The sequence below is a fragment of the Bos grunniens genome, chromosome 17 (genome assembly GCF_055505025.1).
Source record: "Bos grunniens cultivar Pamir isolate PY7600 chromosome 17, Bosgru_T2T1.0, whole genome shotgun sequence".
NCBI lineage: Eukaryota > Metazoa > Chordata > Mammalia > Artiodactyla > Bovidae > Bos > Bos grunniens.
The window spans coordinates 70,671,253-70,698,002 of NC_141181.1; the positions used below are offsets into that span (position 1 = coordinate 70,671,253).

The 26,750-nt window shown below is 51.1% G+C and overlaps 1 protein-coding gene and 1 long non-coding RNA gene across 2 annotated transcripts; one reads left to right on the plus strand and one right to left on the minus strand.

Moving 5' to 3' along the window:
• Nucleotides 1–5,688: 5,688 nt before the first annotated feature.
• LOC147355795 (uncharacterized) lies at nt 5,689–17,719 on the minus strand. Its single transcript, XR_015144803.1, has 3 exons — nt 17,467–17,719; nt 11,512–11,702; nt 5,689–7,541 (listed from the first exon to the last, which is right to left on the minus strand). It is a non-coding gene; the product is annotated as an uncharacterized LOC147355795 (long non-coding RNA).
• Nucleotides 16,835–26,610, plus strand: YWHAH (tyrosine 3-monooxygenase/tryptophan 5-monooxygenase activation protein eta). Its single transcript, XM_086348945.1, has 2 exons — nt 16,835–17,086; nt 25,165–26,610. The coding sequence occupies exons 1-2, from the start codon at nt 17,000–17,002 to the stop codon at nt 25,816–25,818; spliced, it is 741 nt and encodes a 246-aa protein (XP_086205071.1). The 5' UTR covers nt 16,835–16,999; the 3' UTR covers nt 25,819–26,610.
• Nucleotides 26,611–26,750: the final 140 nt, after the last annotated feature.

Consider the following 26,750-nt stretch of genomic DNA (forward strand, 5'->3'; position numbering starts at 1 on the left):
AAATCCCATGGACAGAGGAGCCTGGTAGGCTGCAGTCCATGGGGTCGCTGAGCCGGACACGATTGAGCGACTTCACTTTCACTTTTCACTTTCATGCATTGGAGAAGGAAATGGCAACCCACTCCAGTGTTCTTGCCTGGAGAATCCCAGGGATGGGGTAGCCTGGTGGGCTGCCGTCTATGGGGTCACACAGAGTCGGACACAACTGAAGTGACTTAGCAGCAGCAGCAGCAGAGAGCAGAAGACTCACAGAGAAAGGATCGTGTGTAGCAGTTTACCAACAAAGCCCTGCAAGAGTGGCCCAGACTTCTGAGCCGGGGGTGTTTCTGAGGACGGGTGATCAGGGGAGGAGGTAACACTTAAACTGAACCTGGAGACACTTCCCAGGCTGGACAAGTAGAGAGGAAAGGGTGGGCAGCTTCCCGGGAGGAGAGCATACAGCAGTCTATTAAGTCTGTTGTTACTTGCTCAGTCATGTCTCTTTACCACCCCAAAGACTATAGCCCACCAGGCTCCTCTGTGCATGGAATTCTCCAGGCAAGAATACTAGAGTGGATAGCCATTCCTTTCTCCAGGGGATCTTCCCAACTCAAGGATGGAACCTGGGTTCTCCTGCATTGCAGTCAGATTCTTTATCGTCTGACAACCAGGGAAGCCCAAGTATGGGTCTAGCAAGTAGCTATTATTACCTAAGTTTCCAGGGCAGAGCAATCTCTCTTTCCCTGGGCTGTCACAGCTCTGCGGTCACATTCCTGGCACATGAGAGGTGCTTGGTGCATGTTGAATGAATGGGAATGGTTCAGAATAGAGGGAGATATGACTAGATCTAAGTGACCCGGGGAAAGTGAGAGCATTCTTCCATCCAGTCATACACCTGTCCATCATCCAACAATACATCCATTCTCCCATCTGTATGTTTCAGGCAGAGAGCAAGAAAAAGCCACTTAAAGCTTACATCAAGTGGGACAGGGCTTACAGATACGAATCAAATAATGACATGAATAAGTATAAACCTGCAACTGTGAAGTGCCACAGTCAGATGGGTTCGTGGTGCCAGGAGAGTCCAAACCAGAGTGATTCGACCTATTCAGGGAGGTCAGAAAGTCTCCCCAAGCAAGTGAGAACTCATGGGTGAGCTGGAGTAACTAGAAGGATTGGAAGTGTGTTGGGGGATGTTCCAGGCAGAGAGGGCAGAGCACACGCCAGGGCAAGACAAAGTTGTGGGTGGGGTGTCAGCCTGTTGATGCAGGGCCTCCTGGGCCTGTTTAGGATTTAAATTTTCATCCATAAAGGTTCTAAGGAAGCATCAGCATCAGATTTAAATTTTGTAAAGACTGTCTGGCTGTGGTTATAGAAAATGGAAGTAGGGGTGGGACAGGCAGGTGTAACAGCAGGAGACCTGTGAGAAGCCAGGAAACCCATGATGGAACCCCGGGCTGGGAAGGGGTGGGGAGCGGACAAGTGGGCGAGGAGGCCTTTAGGAGATAAAGGGATGTGACTGGGCGATGTGTTTGGTGGGAAGAATGAGGGCGAGGGAGCTGCCTAGGATGATACCTAGGTTTCTGGATGGAGCTGTTGCCAGGCAACAGAGTGAAAGCGAGAAGAGTGCGGGGGAAGGGGTGGGACACACTTTCCCTTGCTGTTGTTATTATGTCTGTGTTTGCAAAATAAGGATGTCGGGAGTGTGGGCGTGCACCCCTCCCAGAACGCACGCATGCTTGCTCAGGGGTGGGAAGGCTGGTTTGAGGAGACTGCACGTGGCAGGCGGCAGAGCTGGGCTGGGAAGCTAGCTAGCCTTCCAGGCTTGGCTCCGCATCAGGGCAGCTGTGTGACCTGAGGGGGCAGCTTCACCTCTGTGAGCTTCGGCTCTGCAATGGACAGGATCAGCATTCGGTGCAAACTCTTAGTTGAGGCATGTGGCATTTTAAGGGCATAAAGCAACCTGAGTCTTACTTGTGTCCACTGGCATTATTTACAAGGCTCCCCCTTGGAAAGTTATTCCTTGTAGATCCCCTTTATCTAGAGCCTGAAGGTTAAAACAGCACCAAGGGGACTTCCCTCGTGGTCAATGGCTAGGACTATGTGCTCCCAATGCAGGGGGACCCGGGTTCAATCCCTGCCCAGGGAACAAGATCCCACATGCCTCAACTAAGAGTTTGCACCGAACGCTGATCCTGCATACTGAGCCCACATGCCGCACCTAGGATCCAGCGCAGCCAAATACATAAATATTCACAAAACAAAAACAAAAAAATCAGTATCGAGTCTAGCATGTGAGCTCAGAGGACTCGCAGAGCCTGCTTGCCCCATCCTCTGATTTTACAGAGGGGCAGCGCTTGTGTCTGACTGATCCTTTTCTCTCTCCTCCTGCCTGACCCCACATGTAGCAGAACAGGGGGAACAGTTTTCATAGAACCACAAAGCTACGGGGCAGAAAAACACCCTTTGAGGTTAGTCCCACTGTCCTCTTCTTACTTTGGGGGTGGGGAGTCTTCTGCAGCCTACCACTGCTTCTTAGGACAGATGGGGCTAGGCAGAGCTGTGGGGATAACGTAAGATCACAGACAGGTGATGCTGAGCATCTGGGGGAAGAGTGATGAAGGGGACATCTGAAGCTATGTCCTGCTAAGCTGGAGTCCTTTCTGACTCATTGAAGATGTCTTCTTGTCATGCACCCCTGCTGTGACTCCTGGGTGTCCTCCACAGGCTGCAGGATGCTCTCTGCAAAAAAGGAATTCAGTAAACCCAGCCTAGCCGCTCACCACCCCCCAACCCCCGCATACAAGATATGGAGACAAAAACCCGGTTGGAACCTCAGGGCTGAGGTTTCCATGGTGGCTCCACTCTGCCGCCCTTCCCATTGGCTGGGTGTCCTGCTCTGGCTTTAGCAACAGAGGCTCAGATACACGTCTCCTTCCTGATTGGCCAGGCTGGTGCTGCAGCGCCATGGCAACAGGGGCAGAGGGACCAGTCTCTGCAGAACAATTTGAGTCACTCTCTACCTGGGGTGGGGCTGAGATCCAGAGGGCTGTTTGCAGGGGATGCAAACTGGAACAGGTAGCCCCACCTCAGCTCAAAGTCAGGTGGGCCAGTTCTTGGTTGCCCAGGGCGTTGGGAGGCTGCTGAGCTTCTTCTCATCTATCCTGTATCTTGCAGCACGTTCCCAATCCTCTTGCCCCAGGGCTACCATCTCCATGGAAGGAAAAATCAAATCTGTAGCAGTGCCAGCGGTTAATTCATTTGCCCAAAGTCACACAAGTTACAAGTTAGGACTTGAACCCTCATTATATTTCCTGACTTAAATAAAGGCTTTAGAGGGTCTTTGATAGAAAATCTAGGGGTCCCTTTTTTTTTTAAATAGACTTTGCTTTAAGGTCACAAAGTATATTCATGCCAGGGCTGGCCCTCCAACCCAGGCCTCTTGAATCCTTGTCAGGGGTCTACCCCCAAACCATTGGCTTATCCATACCAGGGGCCCCCAGGAGGGTTGAAGGGATGCTCCGAGGGGTTCTCTCATCTGTTTAGAGAAAAGTTGCTGAATAGAATCAATGTCTCTAACATGGACCAAGGGTTTCACATCAAAACTCCAGTCCCTGCCAGGCAATTCTTAAATGCGGCTCCAGTTCCCAGGAAAAGTCCTTGTTTCACTGCAAACCTTGCTGTCCACCCTGCTACATGGACGCAAGGAGATACACGCACAAACATTACAGTCAGTTTAATGTTGCTCTGCACTTGAATCTGAGCTGAGGGCCTGCCTGACTCCTCTTTGCAGCCTTGGGTCTTCATTGTCCACTGTTTGCAGATGCAGAGGCTGGCTCTGAGGAAGGTCGGCCTGCAGGCCAAGGTCACACAGGTGGCGGTGCGGCCACACTTCCGACAGGAGGCCACCCGACTCTAAAGCGGGTTGACTTCAACATGTAACGGGCTCTCTGCCCCCACAGGAGGCAGAACGGCAGCTCCATGAGGCATCGGAGAGCAGATGCTGTTGCTCTGGCGTCTGCATTTTCCACAGTGGAGGCAGTGGCTGGATCTTTTCGGTGCTGGAGAAGGCAGGCTCAGAGGATCTACTTTGTGTTAGGGATTTAGAAATCCTTGGCCCCTGAGGAGCGACCCAGTGCCCCCTACACCGTCTCCTGTGGCCTAGGGTCTCAGTTTTGTGTGATCCTTCAGGAGGATGTGCTGGGTGGCTGGTACTTAGCCATCAACTTGGAGGAAGGAAAAACCCTGTGGTGTCCTTGCTCGGAATCTCAGCCCCAGCTGAAAATGAATGCTTTGGCAGATTTCTTTCCTTCCTGCTCAGCTTGGGCTCCCTGAAGCTCTTGCCCCTGAAACCCAGCCCAGCCACCTGGCCTGCCCTCCTGCCCTCCCAAGGGCAGGCTCTTGGAGGACACAGAAGGCGGGAGCTCACGCCCATCCCTCTGCACCCCAAGTGCCACACCAGTAAAGGGCAGGCTCAGGAGTTGCCATCAGTAAGTCTGCAGCATCCTCCCTGGGCCAGACACCCCACAGGAGCTAGGGAGATGGACAGGAACGTGTCCCTATAGCCCTGCCCTCAGGGAAGCTGCTGCCTGGTGGAGGAGATGGATGATGGACCACAAGTGAATAACTCATGATTTCTGACAGCAGTAAATGTTGTGAACGACAGATTTCCCTGGCAGTCCAGTGGTTAAGACTCTGTGCTCGCAATGCAGGGGACGTGAGTTCGATCCCTGATCAGGGAGTTAGGATCCTGCATGCCACAAGTCATGGCCAAAAAAAAAACACCGAGGACTTGTGGACTGCATGAGACAGGGTAATGGGACAGGGAGTGGCTGGCTGGGACACGGGGTTTGTGTTTCCTATTTCAGCCAGGATGGTCAGGAAATGCCTCTCTGAGGAGGTGATATCTGAGTGCAAAGAACTTGGATAAAGGGGAAACCATTGATAGGCAAAGTGTGAGGGGCTGTGGGGTTTAGCAATCCAATGCAACAAATGTCTGCTGAATCCCTACTCTGCATCAAGGCACCAGGACAGACGGGGGACCTGCCCAGGTGCGGTGGGAGCCCAGAGGAAGTACCACCCAGGCCTGGAGAGCCAGGAAGTCTTCCATGAGGAAGCAGTGATCCTTTGGAGGCCTGAAGGATGTCAGGTCAAGCACAGTGGGGCAGCAGAGGCGTGGAAACACCAAGATGGTTCCAGCGGAAGAACAGCAGCTGCAAAGGCCAGAGGGAGGGAGAGCTGGGGATTGTCTGGTAAAAGCAAAGAGCTGTGTCTGAAGCAGAGAGGGGAAAGGAGGAGTTTACAGGGCTTCCCTGGTGGCTCAGCTGGTGAAGAATCCGCCTGCAATGCAGGAGACCCTGGTTCAATTCCTGGGTCAGGGAGATCCCCTGGAGAAGGAAATGGCCAGTATTCTGACCTGGAAAATCCCACGGACAGAGGCGTTTGGTGGGTGACAGTCCATGGGGTCTCAAAGAGTCACAACTGAGTGACTAAGCACGAATGGGGTCAAAGTGGGCCTTGGAGGCCAGTTAAAAGACTCCAGCATTTTCCTGAAGGTAGTCTGCACAGGATTGCTAGGTTTAGCAAAAAAAAGAAAAAATACAGGCTGTCCTGTTAACTTTGAATTTCAGATAAACAACAAATACATTTTTAAGTATAATTATAGGCACGCAATATGTGGAACATTCTTATACTAAAAACCATTACTTGTTGATTTGAAATTCAGTTTTAATGGGGCCTCCTGCATCCTGTCTGGAAACCCTGAGTTTGGGCCCACAGAGGGGTTTTACGCAGGGGATGACATGGTTGGATTTACATTTTGTGAAACTTCCAGGATTTGTGGGAAAACACTGACGAGAGACTGGGAAGGGGGTGGGATGATGAGGCCCTGCTTTGTCCAGGCCAGAGACGCAGAGGACAGGGAACAGGGCCTCTCGTTGCGTCACCTGCCTCCATGCAGGTGGCCCTGGGTAAATCCCTCAGCTGATGCTCTCAGGTGGGTGACTAAAGACGAGGTCAGACCCCGGCTCTGCAGTGTGAGCCTCCGGGCTGGTCTGCTCCCTCCGGGGCCCTCGGCATCCTCTTCTGTCGAGTGAAGGGGTCAGATAGATAATCACAAGAGACGGTTCACAAGGGCCCTTCTGTTCCTGCCACCCTGGGCACTCTGTCCATCCTCCGTCTGACGTCTCTCTGGGACATTGCCCCACCACAGTGACAAGTCCAAACCCGAGACAGCTGGCTCCAAGTTCCCCTCCCTCGCCCCCTTGCTCTTTCTTCCCTTCCCAAATCACTCCAGCCAATGAATGCATGAAACACCCCCACAACTGGTTTGGGAGAAGGCACCGTGTCTGCTGAGGTCCTGCTGTGTGCTGGGCTGGGTCCTCTACATCACTGCTGGTGGTTTAGACTCTTGGTTGTGTCTGACTCTTAGTGACCTCCTGGACTGTAAGCCCTCCAGGCTCCTCTGTCCATGGGATTTTCTAGGCAAGAATACAGGAGTGGGTTGCCATTTCCTTCTCCAGAGGATCATTCCGACCCAAGGATCAAACCCATGTCTCCTGCATTGCTGTTGGATTCTTTACTGACTGAGCCACCAGCAACTTCCCGATCTACAGCATTCATCTCCGTTAATTCTCACAAAAGCCTCTCGGGGAGGGTATCATGATTCCCATTGCACAGATCAGAGAACTGAGGCTCAGTGGTGCAGCTGCTGCCCAGCTGTGCAAGGCAAACCTGGGGTGGAGTCCGGGACCGGTCGGCGCCAGGGCTCTGTCCTCCCACCATCTCCAGGAAATGTCCCCGGGAGCCCCTAATCCCCCTACATTTATCGCCGGGGCTTGGTCAGCAGTCTCCTTGTCCCATGGCAGGCACGTGATACCCTGGCTCTTTCTGAGTTAAGCCGGGGGACTAAAACTTGTTGCTGTGATGCTCATCTGATGGGGGGGCTTTCCGGTTTAGGAAACTTTACCATCTGTGCCCTCCTCACGACCCTGTGGGGACTCAGCATGGCCCCGCAGCCCTCCTAGCCTGCAGCTCTGCCGCAGTGGAGTCTTCATTAAATATTAACGGGGCCGCTCCCGGCACTGCTGTGACGTCAATTACCGGGCTGCTCTAGAGAGCTGTGGCCTCCTTTCCAAGGTGAAGCAGTGCCCGGAATTCAGCTGGTTCAGATGGTGTCCCTGGGGGCAGGCTGTTGGAGAAGATGCTGCTAATGTAAGACGTGGCAGGAGTCCAGGAGCTTTCCTCCCATCTCTCCAGCTCCCTCAGGACCCCGGTGGCATCCTGATGCTGGCACGATGTGTTCAGTCATTCGTTAGATATTTATTGAGCACCTGCTGTATGCCAAGCATGTACAACAGATGAGACGGTTAGATAGCATCACTGACTCAGTGGACTCCAGGAGTTGGTGAAGGACAGGGAAGCCTGGCATGCTGCAGTCCATGGGGTTGCAAAAGAGTTGGACACAACTTAGTGACTGAACAACAAGTATGCCAAGCACAGGTCTAGGCTCTGGGGAGGCAGTCATGAGGGTGACGAGGTCCTTCATCACGGGACATTCTTGTCTGGTGGTGGAGAGGGAGAAACTCTCTTAATGCAGAACGGTAGACCCATGCTGTGAGCCAGGGCAGGCGCCCACCCCAGCCTGCCTGTGACCAAGGGATCCTCCCAGAGGAAAGTAGGATTAAGCTAAACCCAAAGAAGGAGCCCATTAGGTCTGAAAAGAGGACGGTGAGGGTTTTAGCAAGAAGGACTAGGATCAGATTTCAGACCCGAGTTCTATCCCTCCTTGGTCATTTACCTGCAGCTGGGTTTCCACTGTACCAGCTGCTACGAGGACTCCAGGAAGCCACAGCTAATGATAGCAGAGGGTTTGATGCCCAGGGAGAACTCAGGAGCAGCTCTTATGAAAATAGCTCTGTGCCTTCATAGAATTCCTCATCCTGTCAGGGATCCTTACCCTGATTCGGGGAGCATAGAAACTGAGGCTCAGAGGGGTGACATCACAAGCCCTGGGTAATATTGCGGATCAGACCCCAGCTGGACATAAGACCCCAGGCTCTGACTTGGGCTCTCTGACATTTTCCAGCCACAGGCAACCCAGCTGGGGTCTCAGCTCATTGAGACCCAGAATCCCGTGAGAGATCTCAGTGTGAATTCCTCAGCCTTCTTTGAGGTTAAGGCTGCAGCTGCCCAAGGACAAGCCCAGGCTTTGGCTTTGGGGTGGGGGGCAGGGCCTAGGCCTTGCTCTGTTGGGAATCTCCTGTGTGACTATGAGTGAATTTCATTCTGTCTCTGAGCTTCAGTTCCCCATAGTTAACACTAACACCAGCCTGGGTCTCTGATCCTCACAACAGAGCTGTGGCAAAGGAATTATTTTTAATTTCTTGTTAAAGATGAGGAGCCAGGCCACAGAGCAAGTGGGGGCTGGATTTGGAGCCAGGTTCATCTGCTGGCAGAGCTGGCTAACCGCCCATCATGCAGTGTGGTCTCAGAGTAGGAAAGCCAGCCTCAGTTGTCTCTAAGATCCTTATTATTTAAAAAAAATATGCATTTATTTAGGGACTTCTCTGGTGGTCCAATGGCTAAGACTCTGCACTCCCAATGCAGGGGGCCCAGGTTCAATACCTGGTCAGGAAAAATAGTGAAAACTTAAATATTTGTTTATTTGGCCATGCCAGATCGTTTCAGCAGGTAGGATATAGTTCCCTGTTGTTGTTCAGTCACCAAGTTATGTCTGACTCTTTGCGACCCCATGGACTGCAGCATGCCAAGCTTCCCTGTCCTTAACTGTCTCCTGGAATTTGCTCAAACTCACGTCCATTGAGTCGGTGATGCCATCCAACCATCTCATCCTCTGTCGTCCCCTTCTCCTCCTGCCCTCGATCTTTTCCAGCATCAGGGTCTTTTCCAGTGAGTCAGCTCTTCACATCATGTGGCCAAAGTACTGGAGCTTCAGCTTCAGCATCAGTCCTTCCAATGACTATTCAGGGATGAGTTCCTTTAGGATTGACTGGTTTCATCTCCTTGCCGTCCAGGGGACTCTCAAGAGTCTTCACACCACAGTTCAGGCCCCCTGTATCGGGAGCTCAGAGTCTTAACTGTTGGACTGCTATTATGAGTCTGTTGATTCAGTGAGTTCTGTATGCTCCCCAGGCCTGCAGGGCCCAGAGATTTCATGAGGAGGGCATTTCGGTTTGGGCTGGTCCTCTGATGCCTCACATAAAGGAGGTAACAGCACAGTCACAAGTGCCAGGCAGGCAGCACCCACTCTCTTCCTCATCCTTGTTCCTCCTGGCATCAGCGGCCAGGTGAGCAACAAACCCACTTTACAGACGAGGAAACTGAAGCTCAGACAGGTGCAACGATTTGTCCAGACTACTTCAGCTACTGCAGAAGAGCTGGGATTTGAGGCCCCGTCAGGCAACTCCGGATCTTATACCCCAAGATACTGCAAGGTGGCCAAATTCAACCGGGAGACCACCTCCTCCTCACCGAAGCCCCCTCCTGGGCCCTGCAATCTTGCCTTCCTCCCTCAGCTCCCTCCTGTCTTATCTTCCACGAGGCTGCCAATCAGCTGTCAGCCAGTATAAAGCACATTCCCCTCCTGGAAGACCTTGGTCACTTACAAAGAAGGATCTTGGTGGTGACATTTCTTAAAAAAAAAAATTCCTTATCTGGCCGTGTCAGGTCTTAGCTGCGGTGCATGGGGCCTCGCGTTGCGTGGCACACAGACTCCCCAGCTGGAGTGTGTGGGCCCAGTAGTTGCAGCGCACAAGCTTAGTGGCCCTGTGGCATGTGGGATTTTAGTTCCCCGATCCGGGGATCGATCCCTCGTCCCCTGCATTGCAAGGTGGTTCTCAACCCCCGGAATCACCAGGGAAGTGCTTTGTAGCGGCATTTCTGCAGTAGGCACAAGGTGTGATCAGGTTTGAGCATTCATGAAGAGCGGCACCCTGGACCCCTAGGTGGTGAACAAAATGAAATGCAGGCTTGTCCTCTGGTGTTTACGCAGGAAATGCCAACTTCCTTTAGGAAGCAGCTGGTAAAAGTGACAAAAAGCGTGAACTTCGTAGTCAGAAAGGCCTGACTACGAAAGGGTTCACATCCTGACTCTGCCCCCATTAGCTCCATGACCTTGGGTATGAGAGCTTCCGTTTCCTCATCTGTTTAAATGGGTACAAGAGGACGCTCCCATATCACAGTTGTCATGAGGATTAAACAAGATTAAATTGCATAACACAGGGCTTGATGCCTACTAGCTGGCCAGGAAATACCAATCCTACCAAGAGAAGTCCATGCAGGTGGTGGATACCAGAGTCATGGTGGGAGTGAGTGGAAGGAGAGAGTGCTTCTTGGTGGAGACCTGGGAAAGATCTTGAGAGGAGGTGAGCTTTCAGCTGAGTGTTAAAGACTTAGAGGAAGAGGTGAAAGAATGGGAAAGTCGGCAGAAACTTGCAGGCAGGGCCTGTGAACCCAGTGGTTTTAGGATGTCCATACAGTAGGTAGTAGCTTGGAAAGGTGAGCCAGGGCCAGGTCACAAAGGGCCAGGCAGAGGGGTTTGCATCTTTTAAGGGTGAAAACGGCCTTCCTACCTATGACCCCAGTGGCCACTCAGGGCCATCTGCAGAGACCAGCCCCCTAGAGTCAGGCTTCTCCCCTGGCTTTGGCGATTCTAGATCCCTTTTTCTCCTGAGTCGGGGCCAGCCCACCACTGTCGTCTGGAAGCAGACAGAAGGCTGCAGCAATCTGCTTGCCTCCTACTAACATACTGGGGAGGAAAAGCTGTTTTTGAGCACAGTTGCCTGGCAGAGAACCTTGGTAGAAACTTATCAGCTCTCACCCTCACGTCCAAGGTTATGGTTCAAGCAGCAGTTAATGATAGTTACGTGTGCAGCTCAACAACCGAAAGAACTTTTCAGGTGCTCACAAGGTCAGGGCAGGCACAGGAAGGATGGTGATGGTGGTAGAGTGGGTCAGGATCCGGGTTCCCGCCCCCCGTTCCCTGTGCTGCAGTGGGACAATCTTAACCTCCTGGGCCTCAGCTTCTTCCTCTGTAAAATTGGAACGGAAATACCAAACCTTCATGTTTCTTCAGTAGTCATGTACGGATGTGAGAGCTGGACCATAAAAAAGGCTCAGCGCCGAAGAATTCATGCTTTTGAATTATCGTGCTGGAGAAGACTCTTGAGAGTCTCTTGGACTGCAAGGAGATCAAACTAGTCAATCCTAAATGAAATGAACTCTGAATATTCGTTGGAAGGACTGTTGCTGAAGTTGAAGCTCCAATACTTTGGCCACCTGATGCAAAGAACCGACTCACTGGAAAAGACCCTGATGCTGGGGAAGATCGAAGGCAAAAGGAGAAGGGGATGGCAGAAGATGAGATGGTTAGATAGCATCACCAACTCAATGGACATGAGTTTGAGCAAACTTCAGGAGATAGTGGAGGACATAGGAGCCTGGTGTGCTGCATCCACAGAGTCCCAGAGACTCGGACACGACTTACTGACTGAACAACAACACTGTCCTTACCTTGACTGAGTGGGAGCTCACTGGCCACTCGCTGCCCACGGCCTGCTGAGGAGTAGGTCCTGCTACCCTCTTCCACTCCCTGTGTAGATGTGGGCCAGACACTGGGCCTTTGAGGCATCACTGCTTCATCCTCTTGAGCTGCCATGTCATTTATGGAACTTCCAGTGGTGTCACACCCTAAACCTTCAGAGCTGGAAAAAAGACAGAAGCCTCCCGTTTCATAGCCAGGAAGTCGAAGGCTCTGAGAAGGGAAGTCACCGCACTCCGGCTTTCCCTGGACCACCACAGCCTCTCCCACCTGGGCCCACCTCCTGAGAACCACACAGAAGGCAATTATCCAGATGGTTCCAGCCAAAGGATCTAGAAAATTCTGGCTAAGAAACACAAGCTCCTTGACCATCTGTGGAACTGAAGCAGAAGCCTTTTTGCTCTCATTTTAACTGTGATTCTATAGGCGACAGCTTGGCCTTCTTCCCCAGAGCCAAGCTCCACTGAACAAGCTTGCGGGGGGAGTGAATGGGGGTTGCTGAGAACGGGGCTCTGAGCTCCCCACCAGCTCACAGATTGCGGCTACCAGGACATTTTCGCACTTCTTAATGCCAAAAGCTGCCGTGGAAGCCGATCTGCTCCCAAAGAGGGCTTTCAAAGAGCAGCAGGATACTCTGGCTGATCCTGAAATCTGTGTGCTCAGATCCTGAAATCTGACCTTCGACACAGCGGGTGGAAGTTGGTATCTGCAAAAGGGCCTGGCCAGTTGGCAGAGAGTGGGTGTGGGCAAGGAGGCCGGGGGTGACCGCCTTGACCACTGAGCAAGCACCTCACTGCTCTAGGTCTCCTTTTCCTCATGCATATGATGTGAGGACTTGGGGAGCTGGTCCAAGGGGGGTCAAGTGTTTATCCCCAAGGTAGGCAGAGAGCCAGCAATTAACAGCGAGAGCTGCTGCTGCTGCTGCTGCTGGTGATATCATCCCTGGCTTGTAATCGGCCAGTCACTCAAGCGGCAGGAGGCTTGCATTTGGGAGAAAAAGAAAATTGAAAATTCTATCTAGGTGACACAAATCTGTGGGCAGGCGGCCCCTCCTGCTCAAGCTGGTAACCATGCCGACAGTGTGAACGCCGTCTCTCCAGAACAATACTAGGGCTTCTTTGTAACAAGTCCCTTGGTGTCCAGACTTCACAGGGAGCTCAGAGTGTCCCAGAGCAGGGGGAAAAAAAATAAAAGCAGGGCGTGCCTTTTCTGGGTCACCTATTCACTGGGCTCTGGCGGAGGGTTCTGGTGATGCTTTGGAAATCCAGTCCCGCGTGAGAAACAGTCGTTACCACTGGCTCAGGGTGGGGCACGGCATGGAATTTTCTACAGCTGTGATGGCTGGTGCAGGCGGGGTGGGAACTTGTTCTTGCTGATCCCCAATCCTAAGAAACAGGGTGGTCAGTTCTCCTGACAGGTGGCTTTCCCAAGGGTGCTCATCTGGTAACCGGGAGAGCAAACCCAAGCCCAGATCTCCAGATCTCCGTCACACACGTAGCGGTGGGGAGAGTGTTGCTCTGTTCCCCGGGTGAGATCCTGCTAGGTAAGGATGCAGCGTACTTGGCCCCTGCTCTGGGCACCTGCTCCGAGCTCGAGGGGCCACACAGTGTGTCTGACCGTGATCATCAGCCCCCATCCCCGGGTTCAGCGGCCCTCTTGGAAATTGCTCAAAAGCAACGTTGCTTGATGGGACTTTGAGCTCTAGGAGTAGGTAACCTGTCTAAGGTGGTCATCTTGGTCTCTGTTTACAAGACTTCAGGGAGCAGGCAGCTCTCTCCTGAGGGTGAAGGAGATGGATGCTGCTAAGTGTTTAGGCTACAAGAGGGAGGCTTGTGTGTGCTTTTCACAATCTGAATGACCGCTAAAAGGGGAGTCACACCTTGACCCCTTCTCAGCTACACCTCAAGACATTGTGGGGCCATCAGGCCCAGGAGGTGGATAGATTTGAGCTTGAATCCTGGGTCTGCTGACTACCAGCTGCGTGATTTTATTCAAGTCATGGAATATCTTCAAGCCAATTTCCTCATCTGTTAGATGGGGATGGAGGTCCTACTGACCTTACAGGGACTATCTTGAGGGAAAAGATATGCCCACCTCTGCAAAGCCCCTGGCCCAGTGCTGGCAATGAGGTAGAAGTTCCCTTCCTTTCAAGAGCGGGCGCGGATGAAGTCACCCAGGATAGGGCAGAGGGCCTGGGCAAAGCTCTGAGAAGCCCTAGCATTTCTGTGTAGGCTGAGAAGATGAGCCCACACAGGAGACGGAAGAGGGGCGGCTGGAGCAATATAGAGGAGCCAGGAGAGGCAGGTCACGAAAGCTAAGAGGAGAACCTGCTAAGGAGGGGTGAGCAGTTGTGCCAAGTGCAGAAAAGAGGGCCAGGAAGGGGAGGACTGTGCAGTGACCCTGGACTGGTGACCACAGCCAGGGCCAACTAGGTGGAGGAGTGGGTGTAGAGCCAGAGTACACTGGATTGAGGGGTGGGTGGGAGGTGGAGACAGTGATGTTTTGTGAGAAGTAAAGAAAAAAGCCTTATGGGAGAACCAGTGTTCCCCATATGACATGTATGAATGTCAACATCAGTTACTTAGAATGCCCCAGTCTACCTGATTTTCACTGTTTTGAAATCACTCTCAGTCCAACATGATCAGAAGCCAGAAGGGCTCAAATCTGTCTAAGGACTGGAAGGAACTATGGAAGCACCGCCCAGTGCTTGCCCTCCTCCTACCTCTCACAGGAACCCATCCTCTTGGGGCCCCCGATGTATGATAAATTAGTATCTATTACTCTCTGGGCTTCCGTGGTGGCTCAGACAGTAAAGAATCTGCCTGCAATGCAGGAGAACCAGGTTCGATCCCTGGGTTGGGAAGATCCCCTCAAGAAGGGAATAGCAAACCACTCCACTACTCTTGCTTGGAGAATTCCAGAGACAGAGGAGCCTAGGGAGCTACAGTCCGTGGGGTCACAAAGAGTCAGGCACAACTGAGCAGTTAACAGTCACTCATCACACATTTTAAAGATATTCACTAGGGGAAAGATCAGCCTGGTTTGTTAACCTTGATTCCATTTGGAGTTAGCAAAGGTGGCTCTTCAAAGCATGGAGAAACCTGGGGTGGGGGCTTCCTTCCAGACATACACTCAAATGCTGTGTCATGGGTCCTCACGGCAGCATCACAGCAGGAAGAAGGCAGCCCAGGAGTAGAAGACCTAGTGTGGAGGCCCTGGCTCTGCTGGCTGTGCAAACTGGGGCCAACCCCTCCTCCCCGAGACTTCAATGTCCCCTGACGCAGGATGAGGGGTCAGACAGTGGTGAATCTAAGGGTCCTGCCAGCTCTGACATTCCAGGATTTCTCCTATTCTACAGTACTTTAAACAGTTTTAGTTCTACAGGTGGTAGACAGGTCCAGAAAAGGACCACTCTACAGTCCCTCTCTCTCCCTTCTTTTCAAATAATTTTTAAAATTTATTTTTGACTGCCTTGGGTCTTCGCTGCTGCTCTGGCTTTTCTCCAGTTTTGGTGAGCGGGGCTACTCTCCATTTGCAGTGTGTGGCTTCCCATTGCAGTGGCTTCTCTTGTTTCGGAGCACAGGCTCTAGGGCACATGGGCTCAGTAGTTGCAATTCCCAGGCTCCAGACCACAAGCTCAATAGTTGTGGCACACAGGCTTAGTTGGCTCTATGGCATGTGGGATCTTCCAGGATCAGGGATCGAACCCATATTTCCTGCATTGGCAGATGGGTTCCTTACCACTGAGCCACCAGGAGGCCCTCCCACCTTTTAAAAAATATGTATTGGCTGCACTAGGTCTTAGTTGTGGCATGGGGGATCTAGTTCTCTGACCTGGGATGGAACCCTGGCCCCTGCAACGGGCGTGTGGTGTCCCAACCATTGGACCACCAGGGAAGTCCCCTTCCTCTCCATTCTAATGCATCTGACCCTGCAGAGCAAGAATCTGGACCCAAAATATCTCTTCCATGTCTCTGGTACTTCTCAATCACCCAAGGGTAAAGCCTCAGATCTTCAGTCTGGCATTGAAAACACTCCATGATCTTGTTCTATTCAACCTCAGGTCCCACTGCCAGGACTCTCTCCTCACTGCCAAGCCCTCGCCCTTGCTGGACCCCACTCCCTAAGACCTTTTCCCTGACTCACCTCCTTCAACGTCTGGCCCACCTGCTCTTGAGTACTTAGGTCTCTGATTCTCAGAGGCAGGCACTGTATCCTGCTCTGTAGCTACTCCTTTCCCCAGTGCTGAGCATGCAGTAGGCACTCAATAAGATCCTCAGCGAGCAAAAGGCCGCTCCCTTTTCCTGCACCTCCCTTGGCATGTTTTATTAAGTCTGGCCAGGCTTCAGTCACTGGGATTTTCCTCCCTTCCCCAGGGCCTGGCACCAGGGGTCCTCAGCGTGGAACGCCAGGACTGGGCTCAGTGAACAGCTGGTCCACTCTCCTCTTTCCCACAGGGGGAATCGTGCCACAACTTACAGGCGGTGTAACCTTCAGCACGTCACTATTCTGGCTTTGAAAGATGGGGAAGCCAGCAGCGCCCACGAGGGTGGGGTTGTGAGCATTAAATAGCATATGCCTGCAACGGCCTATACCACCAGGCCAGCTCCTGGCAGGTGTGTGGTGTTACCCGTTCCAGCGGGGCCTCTCAGTCCCTCCTCCCGTGGTGGAAGGGATAAGGCCACCTCCCAGGGCGGGGACCCCGTGAGTGAATGTGCGTGGGGCTGTCCCCGAAGACCGGACCCCACCCCGCCCGGCCAGCGCGGACCCAAGCGCAGGGTGTGGTCCACAGAAGCCCAACCGCCAGGCTGGGCGGGCGCGAGTCTGTCCGTCCGCCCCTCGGGCACGCGGCCTCCTGGCTCTCCCAAGCACTAAGTGTATTTGCTTTTGGGTCCCTCCTCAAGCCAGACGTCTATCCTGAACTCCGAGTCGCCTTTCCGGCTGGGGCCGTGACAGTGCGCGGCCTGCGAGGCCTCCGTTACCGCGGCCCGCGGCCCCGCTCCGCAGTCCCCACCCCGGGTCTCCCCTCTCGCACCTCCACCTCTGCGGCGGTAAAATGCAGCACTCGCACGGCGCCTGCGCGACTCTGGGGCGGGGCGGTGGCCGCAGCTATTTATAGAAGGTGACGTCACCTTGAAATAGACCGTTAGGGCCGGGCCGCCCTTCCCCCCCTCCCACTCGCGCCGCTCCGCGCCGCCTGGCCCGGCAGCTCCCACTGCGCAGGCGTCCTCCTGTCCTCCCATCCCCCCCCGCGCGGCCGCCTGTCCTCCCTCGGCGGCGTCCGCGGCGCGAGCCACAGAGCGCCGGGCGAGCCAGCGAGAGAGCGAGAGGCGCTGCTTGCTGCCTGCAGCCTCGGCCGGCCGGCAAGCCAGTGCGCGTGCGCGGCGGCGGCCTCCGCGGCGACCGGAGAGGACGCGCGGGCGAGCGAGCGGAGCGGGAAGCGAGGCCGGGCTCAGCGACATGGGGGACCGCGAGCAGCTGCTGCAGCGGGCGCGGCTGGCCGAGCAGGCGGAGCGCTACGACGACATGGCCTCCGCCATGAAGGCGGTGAGCGCGCCGGGAGCCCGGGCGGTCGGCCGGGGGCCCGGCGTAGGGGAGGGGTGGGCGGCCCGGCGGCAGCCCCTTCGGGCCGAGGGCGAGCCCGCCGCCCGGCTGGGCGCGGCCGCCAGCCCGCAGCCCTCGCTTCCCGCGCCCGCCGCGCGTCCCGCCATTTCTTGCGGCCGGGCGGGGTGGGGTCTCCAGGGAGGGGGCGCAGCGGGGACCCCGCGGGCGGATGGGGGGCGCGGCATCCCAGCTTGGAGCCCCGAATGGGGGAGGGTGCCCGGGGGAACGTGGGGGACCCGCATTCCTCCTCCGGTCCGTTCCGCCAGGCTGGGGCACCCCCTCTCGCTTTCCTCCATGCACCCCAACTTGTAATAAAGAATCACCTAGTGAGTGGCGCCCTGTCTCCACTGGTTTCCGCTGCCACGACCCGAAGTCGGTGTAATCCCGATGCGCTTTCGTTCTGCTCGCCGGAACCACTCTAGTTCCATCCTCCCACGCCCGGGGTCCGCTTTGTGTGCTGAGACCCCTACCCTGCAGTCAGGCGAAGGCGTGGGGCCCCCTCCCATGTCGGATGCCCGTCTGCCTGGAACCCCAAACGGGTTGCGACTCCTGGGCGAGCCGAACCCATGTGCCTTTGCCCGCTCGAGATCCTCGGAGACCCGCCTGCAGCTCCGTTTCCGGGGAAGGAATCGTGGCCGGCCACACCCTGGCCAGTGCCTTGGATTAGACACCACCTGCGTGTCTGAGACCTAGAGTTCCAGCGACCCCCTCACTGCTCTGTCTCCTCGTAGTATTTCATGTCTTCTCTAAATGAACATTACTTCTCTCTGCGTCAAGGTCACAGGGCTAGAGCCACAGTGGGCAACCTGCCCTGTTCACCCAGCGCACAACCTCCTGAGACGGGGGCGGATCCTCTGGGGCCCCACCCTAGACCTGCAGACTCAGATACTCGGGGGGTGGGACTCAGAGCTGCCCTTGACCCATCCCTCAAGGCAAGTGCCAGTGGGTTTAAGGTCAAGAATGACTGTCCTGGGTTATTTAGCTCCTTTGCCCTTTTTTCCTGGCTTGGGAGAAGATTTGGTACTGAAAAATCCTCAAATACAGTGGCTCTCTAAAATTTCAGAGTCATGTGAAAAGCTCCTTTTAAGGCTTTTGTTGTTAATACAAACTGTTGTTGGGGTCCAAATTTAGGATTATCCAGGTAAGGAGGGTATTTGAAGCATTATCTTTTCCATATCCTCCACATCATACCTTGAACCAGGTGTCTGGAAACTACCATCACCACCGCCCATTTGTTGACTCATTGGTTATCTCCAGTTGAGCCCAAGCAGGGTGTTATGGGCTAGATAAGAAGGAGCTTTTCATCCACGCCAGGGACGATGTAGGTTTGGAACCTGAAGTCTATGTAATTCTGAGGGTCTCATAAGAAAAAAGAAGATTTAATAATTTAGCAGATTTTACAGAAATAAGATTGACTATGAGTGCATTTCTTCTCAAGGAGTCCTGAGCTTAATCTTTGGGATAAAGCCACTTCTGTCCACTCAGCAAGCCACACTAAAGTGCGCCTCTTCTCCCTAGTCACTGAGTGGCACTGAGGTTGTGCAGGTTGAGGCTGCTCTCTGGACATTTTAGTGAGGCCCTCCCCTGTCCTGCCAGTGGGACCTGAAGACTGCAGTGTTGGAAGCCTTTTGGGGACTAAAAAAGGAGCTGGAAACAAAGTGATTGAGATTATGGGAAAATGACTAGAAGGCAGTTGTGGAGCTGTGGGAAACAGGAAATTTGAAATGAGAAGTAAGGAGAGAGTGCAGAGATGTAACAGGAAAGGAATAGAGTTTGCAGAGAAAAAATAATTGGTTTTCTGCTCTTTGTAAGCAGGCTTGAAAAATGCTTTCCTGTAGCCTCCTACTTGTGTCCACAGATTTTCTATGAGACGTTAAGGTAGGATTTTGCAAACGTGTATTGGAAACATAACATCGGTATCAGAAATAATTGGTGGGTTGGATAGGCTCCTGAAAATTGAATCCAAGCTCTAGTCATCTCAGAATTATGAGACCAGTCCCTCAAGGTAACTCCTGCTAAAACGAGAACTTTTTTGGTCAATATGCCTGTTTCTTCTATTAAAGAAAAATTTTTTCTTATCTAAATTAATGGATATATTTATTGGAAAGGACTCAGCAAGGTCAGTGGAAAACTTTCTCACATTTTACCTAAGTTGATGTTTGAACGTTAAATTTTTAATGTTATTTAGAAGGCTTAGTCCCTATTTCACTAATATCCTAGGCCTGAAATACAGGTTTTGGGAGGATTTGGGATTCTGTTAACTCTCTGGGTTTATGGGGGTTCTCTTCAGGGCAGGTAAGTAGACTGCTGTAAGGCACCTGAGTGAGGGAATGCTCTGATGCAGCCACTCTGTGACCTTGAAGCGCACATCTCTTGTCTCCTGGTCCTCTGAAGGGCAAAACTAGTTATGTTGGTGTTCCTGTCAAATGAGTTTTTAGCTTTCATTTTTCTAACTTGTTTTCTGTTTCCTTTATCATCTAAATGATACCTAATAATATTGCCTGCCTGTAGTGACTGATGTTCCTTATGCTACCAGCGTCACCTGGAGGAGGATGTCGGTAAGGCCTAAAAAAAATCACGCATGTTGAAAACAAAGGTGTTTGTTCACATCAGTTGAGAGCTGCAGTTCCCTGTCTCATCCCCTAATTTGAAGAGGCAAGAAATGTTTTTGAAGTTAAGTAAAGGTGTATCTTCCAGCTCATCTCACACCTAGCTGCTTACATAGAGTGAAACAGTGGAAAGAAAAGTTGTGAAAGATTCGGGAACACAAATCCTTTTCAGACCAGGCTTGGAATGATCTTATACAGTTCATCACCTCATAAAATGAGCCTAGTTTCTCATGAAAACTATAAGATAAACCCATAATGTGGGATAAAAATATTAATGCATAAAACTAAGTGATCTAAGGAAAGAGTAATTGATCAGATAGATTTCTAGTGAATACTCATGGATAGACATCATTCAGTCATGTCACTACCCTTAGTCATACTGAAACGGAGGTGGCAATCATGAAGTTATAAAATGTCAAAATTATTTGGCATGGCGTGGTGTGTTCTAATATTGTTGCACAGTCATTGACAAAGGACGTAGAGAAATACACCTGAAGGACTTGAAGGCTATCTGTAGAAATCTTAAGTGCAGGCAACAAAGCTGCAGCTTTTGAGGCCCAGCCCAGTGCCGTAGCTGTAAGATCTCAGGAAGTAGGGAGTGAGGAAGTGCTCTGTGAAAGGTTAGAGCCCGCTGAGTGTCCTAGGCTGGGACTTAACCCATGTTGCAGATATGGAAACAGGATGATTTTGAGGTGGACCAGAACTGTGATCAGTGTGGCATCATACAGCCACATTGGTACTACTATTTGAAATGTGCGTGAACCATCAAGCTGTGTTGCCCATGTAAGTATCACTTTGTCTTAATGGCTGAGGAAGAAAGAGGGCTCTGCATTAGTCCTGCAATATTCTCAGTTAAAAGACAGTCACTTGGTGAGCAGTTTACATAGCTTTGCTGCATTGACATGAGCTGTCCCCATCTGGATTTGGGGTTGCTAAATTATCCCCAAAAGAGCTCCCGCTGTCAAAAACCCCACCTTTCCTTTAAAGAAAACAAAAATATATTTTCTCGTCCTTGTCTGGAACTTAACACTAGTGATAAGACTTCAGTGTCACACTTTACAGAGATAATGACGGGGGGGTGATACCCCAAGTGTGTGTTCCATGTTACAGTTCATCAGGTTTATTAAATTTACCGTTTCACCTACTAGGCACTCAGTAAAGGGTAGCTTTGATTCCATGTGTACGTTCTCATTTACTCTTGAGAACAACTCTGGATGGATCCTGTTACTAACTCCATTTTACAAACGAGATTTGAAGAGAGAAATTTCCTCAAGGTCGAGCTGTAAAGTGAAGATTTCGGCTCTCAAGTTGAGAGCTCTCCCTTTAACCCAGTGATGATGCCCCATGAGGCTGAGGGATCAGGTTTCTGTCTCGTATACTTTCTGGTCCTTTAGCCATTGTCATCATTGGTCACTTAAGTTCCGAGCCAGTCACATAAGTGGGCTTACTGAACAAATAATTCCCTCTATTAGGTAGAAGTCATTTATGTCAAGTTTAATTAAAAACAGAATCTGCCTCTTATGGGTCTTAGCTACAGCAGGGGAACATAACTGGATTATGCTTGGTCTCTTAAAGACCAGTTTTTTTTTTTTTTTTAAGCTTAGGAAGCAAAGTATTAATTGAATTCCTGCTCTGACTTGAGAAGTGCAAGACTATGTTAAATTATAGTTTTAAGAGATTGTTTCTCCATATTGTGTTTAGTATATTTTACAATCCTAGAGACCCCCTAAGTTTCAGTGTTTAGGTTGGTCAGATTCTCCCAAGTGTCCAGGTTGAAGCCAGTCAAAACTGCCCCTCCTGCTCCTCACCCTGCAGTGGTGTCCCCTCCTTAGTGGTGGGTTTTGGCACTTCTGTGGTTGGAATCCGCACAGCTTCTGAAGATTTCAGACCTGGTGCCTCAGGGCAGTAGTGTGCAGTAACCCTGTTCGGATGGGGTTGTATTTAATGCCGGTCACGGCCCATGAAAATGTCTACTTAAAGCCCAGAGCAAGACAACAGTGGTTTCTTAATGATACAAGGGTAGCTATTTTGACCGATAGTGAGCTTAGAGGGAATAGTCACTAGCTGAACTCACCTGCTGTGAGCTCAAAGCCGGGTCCCTTCCCGGCCTTGGAGGACCTGCAGCTTCTGCCTGGTGAGGACAGAAGGTGGTCTTTCCAGGTCAGGGCAAATGGAGACCAATGATGGGTGCCTTGCCAGTGGGGCACCAGGCAGAATCCTCACTTTGGGGGGCATTAACTTGGGAAAGAATCAGCCTAAAAAAAACCTTTCATTCTTCAAGGTCACTTTTCTTTTTTAAAAATCTATATAGGGTTCTGCCAAAGAGGCTTAAAGACTATCATGTAGTTATGTTTATGTAATTGTTCTTGAGGGTTTTTTTTTTTTTTTTTTTTTTCTGTTGTAAACTTCTATATCAAAAGCAAGCTTGTTGGTAGCATGCGGGTGTGGGTGGCTGTAATGAGTGGTAGGAGTGTATGTGGCCATGAAGGATGAGAAGGCTTCTTGGGGAGGAGGAGTATCTAAACCTCAGCTTGAGCCATGTGGTCTGGCAGCTCAAGGGTGATTTTTTTTTTTTTCACTTGTTTGTTCAGTGTTACTTTTGAGGTTGGATGTTTCCCAGATTGAGAACTTTTAAGTTTTCCCAAATAGTTCAGGCGCTATTTTTGGCAGCAGGTCTATTTTTACTCACAAACACATAGCTTATTGCCCTTTGAGTTAGTGGGAGGAGGCCCTTGGGGATTGTTGAATAAGCCAATGGTGTCACAAGAAGATAAATGAACTCGTAACTAGCCAGGTCATTGGATGCTTTCAGAAATGCCATGTGGTCCAGAGCAGAGAAGCGTGAAGGGAGCTGGTGCAGCCAGAGGCTCCCTGGTGAGGACAGACATGAGCAGAATGACTGGCAGGGAGGCCAGTCATCAGAGGAGGTGGGAGGAGAGCCTTCCCAAATGGGAAAGCTTCAACAGTCTTAAGGTTTTCAGGAAGCATCTAAGTAGGATTACCTGGGGTGGGGAGTGGGGCAGGAGAACCAGATGGCAGAGGGGCAGTGAGCAGAGGTGGGGGAGGCCCTCAAAGCTGGCGTGGCATGTGGGGACTTAGTGTCGGGGGAGTGGGGGGTGCTGCTCTGGGCACAGCTGGCATGTGATGGACATGAGAGTGTTGGAACCAACATCAGAGGAGAAAGAAGGCTGAGAATCCTTGTCTAGGTCTCTCCTGTCTCGAGAATTCCGTGTCTACTCTTTCTGTTCCTAATTAGCTGTTTGGAAACTTGTGATCCTAGAGATGCAGGAAGTCATCTCTGCCGAATCCACAGGTGGCTGTCCCGCTAGGCTCCTCTGATGGTTGCTTGGGACAAGCAGTTCCTACTTTCCTGCCCTGCATCGCATTGCCCTCAGGATCTACCCCTCTTAGTGGGTGACCAGACTTGTGTTTAAGTATCCTGGCTCCTGTATTTTGGAAGTTGAAGTGTTGAGAATTCGCACTAGCAAACATTAGCGAAGGTTATTTGCAGTAAGTATCAACAGCCAAGACTGGCTATAAATCTTGATTTACAACAGGCCATCGGATTTCACCTCAGTCTATAATTTTCCAATCTGGGGAAAAGTCCCAATTTTCTTTAGTTATCTGATCAAGTAATAAAGCTAGCTTCCTCTCAAAAGTTTGCTTTTGTTAGCCAAGTTGTAATCCAGGAGTATTAAAAAACACTATATTTAAACATATGCAGTTGTTTCCTAGTTAGGCCCTGGCTGGGGTTCTGAGAACAATGCTTGTTTAGCTGTTAGTCACACTCAGCTGATGCCGATAGTGATTCATTCAGACTGGCAGGCGACCAGGTGATCGTTACATAAACACTGACACTCCTAGGCCCTAGTGTTTCTTGTGAAGGTGTCATTACAAATATTGCCCAGTAGCCTTTTTTGGCGGTTTATTCTGGATGGAGAAGGGATCAGACCTGTGGATTCCTGGGACCCACAGATGCACCCCCATGGTACAGCACCAGCCTCAGGCCTTCACCGCACCTGTTACTGTTCAGGAGAAACAGTCCTAGGGTTTTAGAGCTGAAGAAATCCTTGGAGGTTGTTTGGGCTGGCTTCACTGATTTGACTTTTGATGCCCAGAAAAGTTGTATTCTGTTGAAGGTCACACAACTAGCTCAGGCTATGCTCCAGATGTCTTAGGATTTTTCTGAGTAATGATACTGCCTCTTATACAAACACTGTGTGATATATAAATATTTCAGGTATGCACTCAATTTTAATGATATACTCTGGGGACGTATCTTGAGGTGTCTTTGCAATAGCCCAACAAAAGCAGTTTTATTGGTCACAGGATGAAGTATATTATATAGTGACTCCTTATGGATGTCACTTGCACTTTAATATCAAGTGGCCTTAGTTGGGATTTGCTTACTGGAAGATCTGAGGAGCTTTCCAAATTCTGTTCTTGCCTCACATTTTGTTTTATGCAATATTGTCCTAGAAAAGTGTCATTCTAAAGGATTCAGGCATTCTGAGATTTGTCATAGTATTTGAGATAGAATTTTGATTTATATGGGTTGCTTCCATAAAAGGCCAAATTATCAGGAAAATATAAAATCTTTTTATACTTACAGTAAAGCAGTATGAGTATGTGAGTGTCTAAAGGCAGTCTTTGGAGAACACCAGTGGGGTTCCAGGTCTTGAGGGACCTGGGAATGTGGATGAGTAGAGAATAGGGGATTACTTCAGACCTGTGTGGACACCACTCCTATCTGTGTGATGGTACCGAGGAGCCCAGCTTGTGGGCAAGCCTCCTGGGGAATGTTGGGCGGCTTGCAGCTGAAGATGCTGTGGAGAATGAAGTGTGGTTGGGTTGATGGACTGGGCAGAAAAGACCGTCCCCGGCTAAGGTCTTGTAGCAGAAGAGGAAGAGTCCTGGGGATAGGGAAATGGGGAAAGTTAGAAGAGGGAGGGTGTTTATATTTTGTCTGGGATTTATTGAGGAGGGAAGTGGTGATAGACAATTGCTTGTTTCACTTTTTAAGAACTTGGCACAAGGCCTGAATTATGAATCTCTCAAAGTTCTTACTGCTAATATATTTGAGTTGGTATCTGCCTCTTCTGTTAGACTGTAGTCTCCCTTGAGACTATAGGGTCCTTGTCCAGTTGGTTTTTCTTGTGTGGCTTCTCTAATTCTGTTTCATTTTGGATACTTTTTGTCCATAGTGTGCGGCATGTAGCATCTTAGTTCCCTGACCAAGGGATCGAACCCGTGCCCCCTGCACTGGGAGCATGGAATCTTAACAATGGGATCACCAGGGAAGTACCACATAATCCTGTTTTTCAGGAGGCTTGTTGACGGGGTTGAAGGGAAGATCTCTCTCCCAGGTTTTCGAATTTGGGTCTCAGTGTTTATCTTTTGGGGATGTTGCAGGTGACTGAGCTCAATGAACCTCTCTCCAACGAAGACCGAAACCTCCTCTCCGTGGCCTACAAGAACGTGGTTGGTGCCCGGCGGTCTTCCTGGAGGGTCATCAGCAGCATCGAGCAGAAGACCATGGCTGATGGGAATGAGAAGAAGCTGGAGAAGGTGAAGGCCTACCGGGAGAAGATTGAGAAGGAGCTGGAGACGGTGTGCAACGACGTGCTGGCGCTGCTGGACAAGTTCCTCATCAAGAACTGCAATGACTTCCAGTACGAGAGCAAGGTCTTCTACCTGAAGATGAAGGGCGACTACTACCGCTACCTGGCCGAGGTGGCTTCTGGCGAGAAGAAGAACAGTGTGGTGGAGGCCTCAGAGGCGGCCTACAAGGAAGCCTTCGAGATTAGCAAGGAGCACATGCAGCCCACACACCCCATCCGGCTGGGCCTGGCCCTCAACTTCTCCGTGTTCTACTACGAGATCCAGAATGCGCCTGAGCAGGCCTGCCTCCTAGCCAAACAAGCCTTCGACGACGCCATAGCCGAGCTGGACACACTAAACGAGGATTCCTATAAGGACTCCACGCTCATCATGCAGCTGCTGCGAGACAACCTCACCCTCTGGACGAGCGACCAGCAGGACGAGGAAGCCGGAGAAGGCAACTGAGCGCCTTGGCCCGCCCCGCCCCCGCCCCATCACCACCAGTCCCCTCTCGCCACACTCACTAAGTATCCAGTGCTCAACCTATCTGTACGGCAGCACAGCTACTCAGACCTGCTGTCCGCCCCCGGGAAGCAGTTCCAGATAAATTAATTCATGGGCATCGCTGGACTGACGGTTGCTTTGAGCCCACAGGAGCTCCCTTTTTGGATCGTGCAGACAGGTGCGTTCTGAAGGAGGCATTGTCGTTTGCTTGCCTGTCTAGGTGAATTGCAGGCGAAAGCCTCAGAAAGTTAGAGAGGAGAATTAGCCACACAGGCTACAGTTGGTATTTAAATGGTCCACTTCAAACCAGCTGCTAGTGTTTTGTTAAAGCAGTACATCTGTGCATGCAAAAGTGAATTCACCCCTCCCTCTTCTTTCTTAGCTAATGGAAAACCATTAAGGGAAGCTGGGACGAGAGACCACTTGCTCCTTTCCATCAGCTTAATAATTAACTTTAACGTGAGGTTTCAGTAGCACCTTGTTCGCCTCTTTAAATTATGACGTGCACAAACCTTCTTTTCAATGCAATGCATCTAAAGTTTTGATACCTGTAACTTTTTTTTTTTGGTTGCAATTGTTTAAGAATCATGGATTTATTTTTTGTAACTCTTTGGCTATCGTCCTTGTGTATCCTGACAGCGCCATGTGTGTCAGCCCATGTCAATCAAGATGGGTGATTATGAAATGCCAGACTCCTAAATTAAATGTTTTGGAATTCAGTGGGTAAATAAAAATGCTGCTTTGGGGATATTACCTCTATGTGTATGGTCTTCATTTCTCTCACTCTTGAAGAGCTGTTGCAGCTCCCTGCTCTGAACCCTGATTCGATCTCTCCAAGCTCCAAAGCATTTCTGGAATAGGGAGTCTGTGCCCCCTGATTCCATCACAGGTTT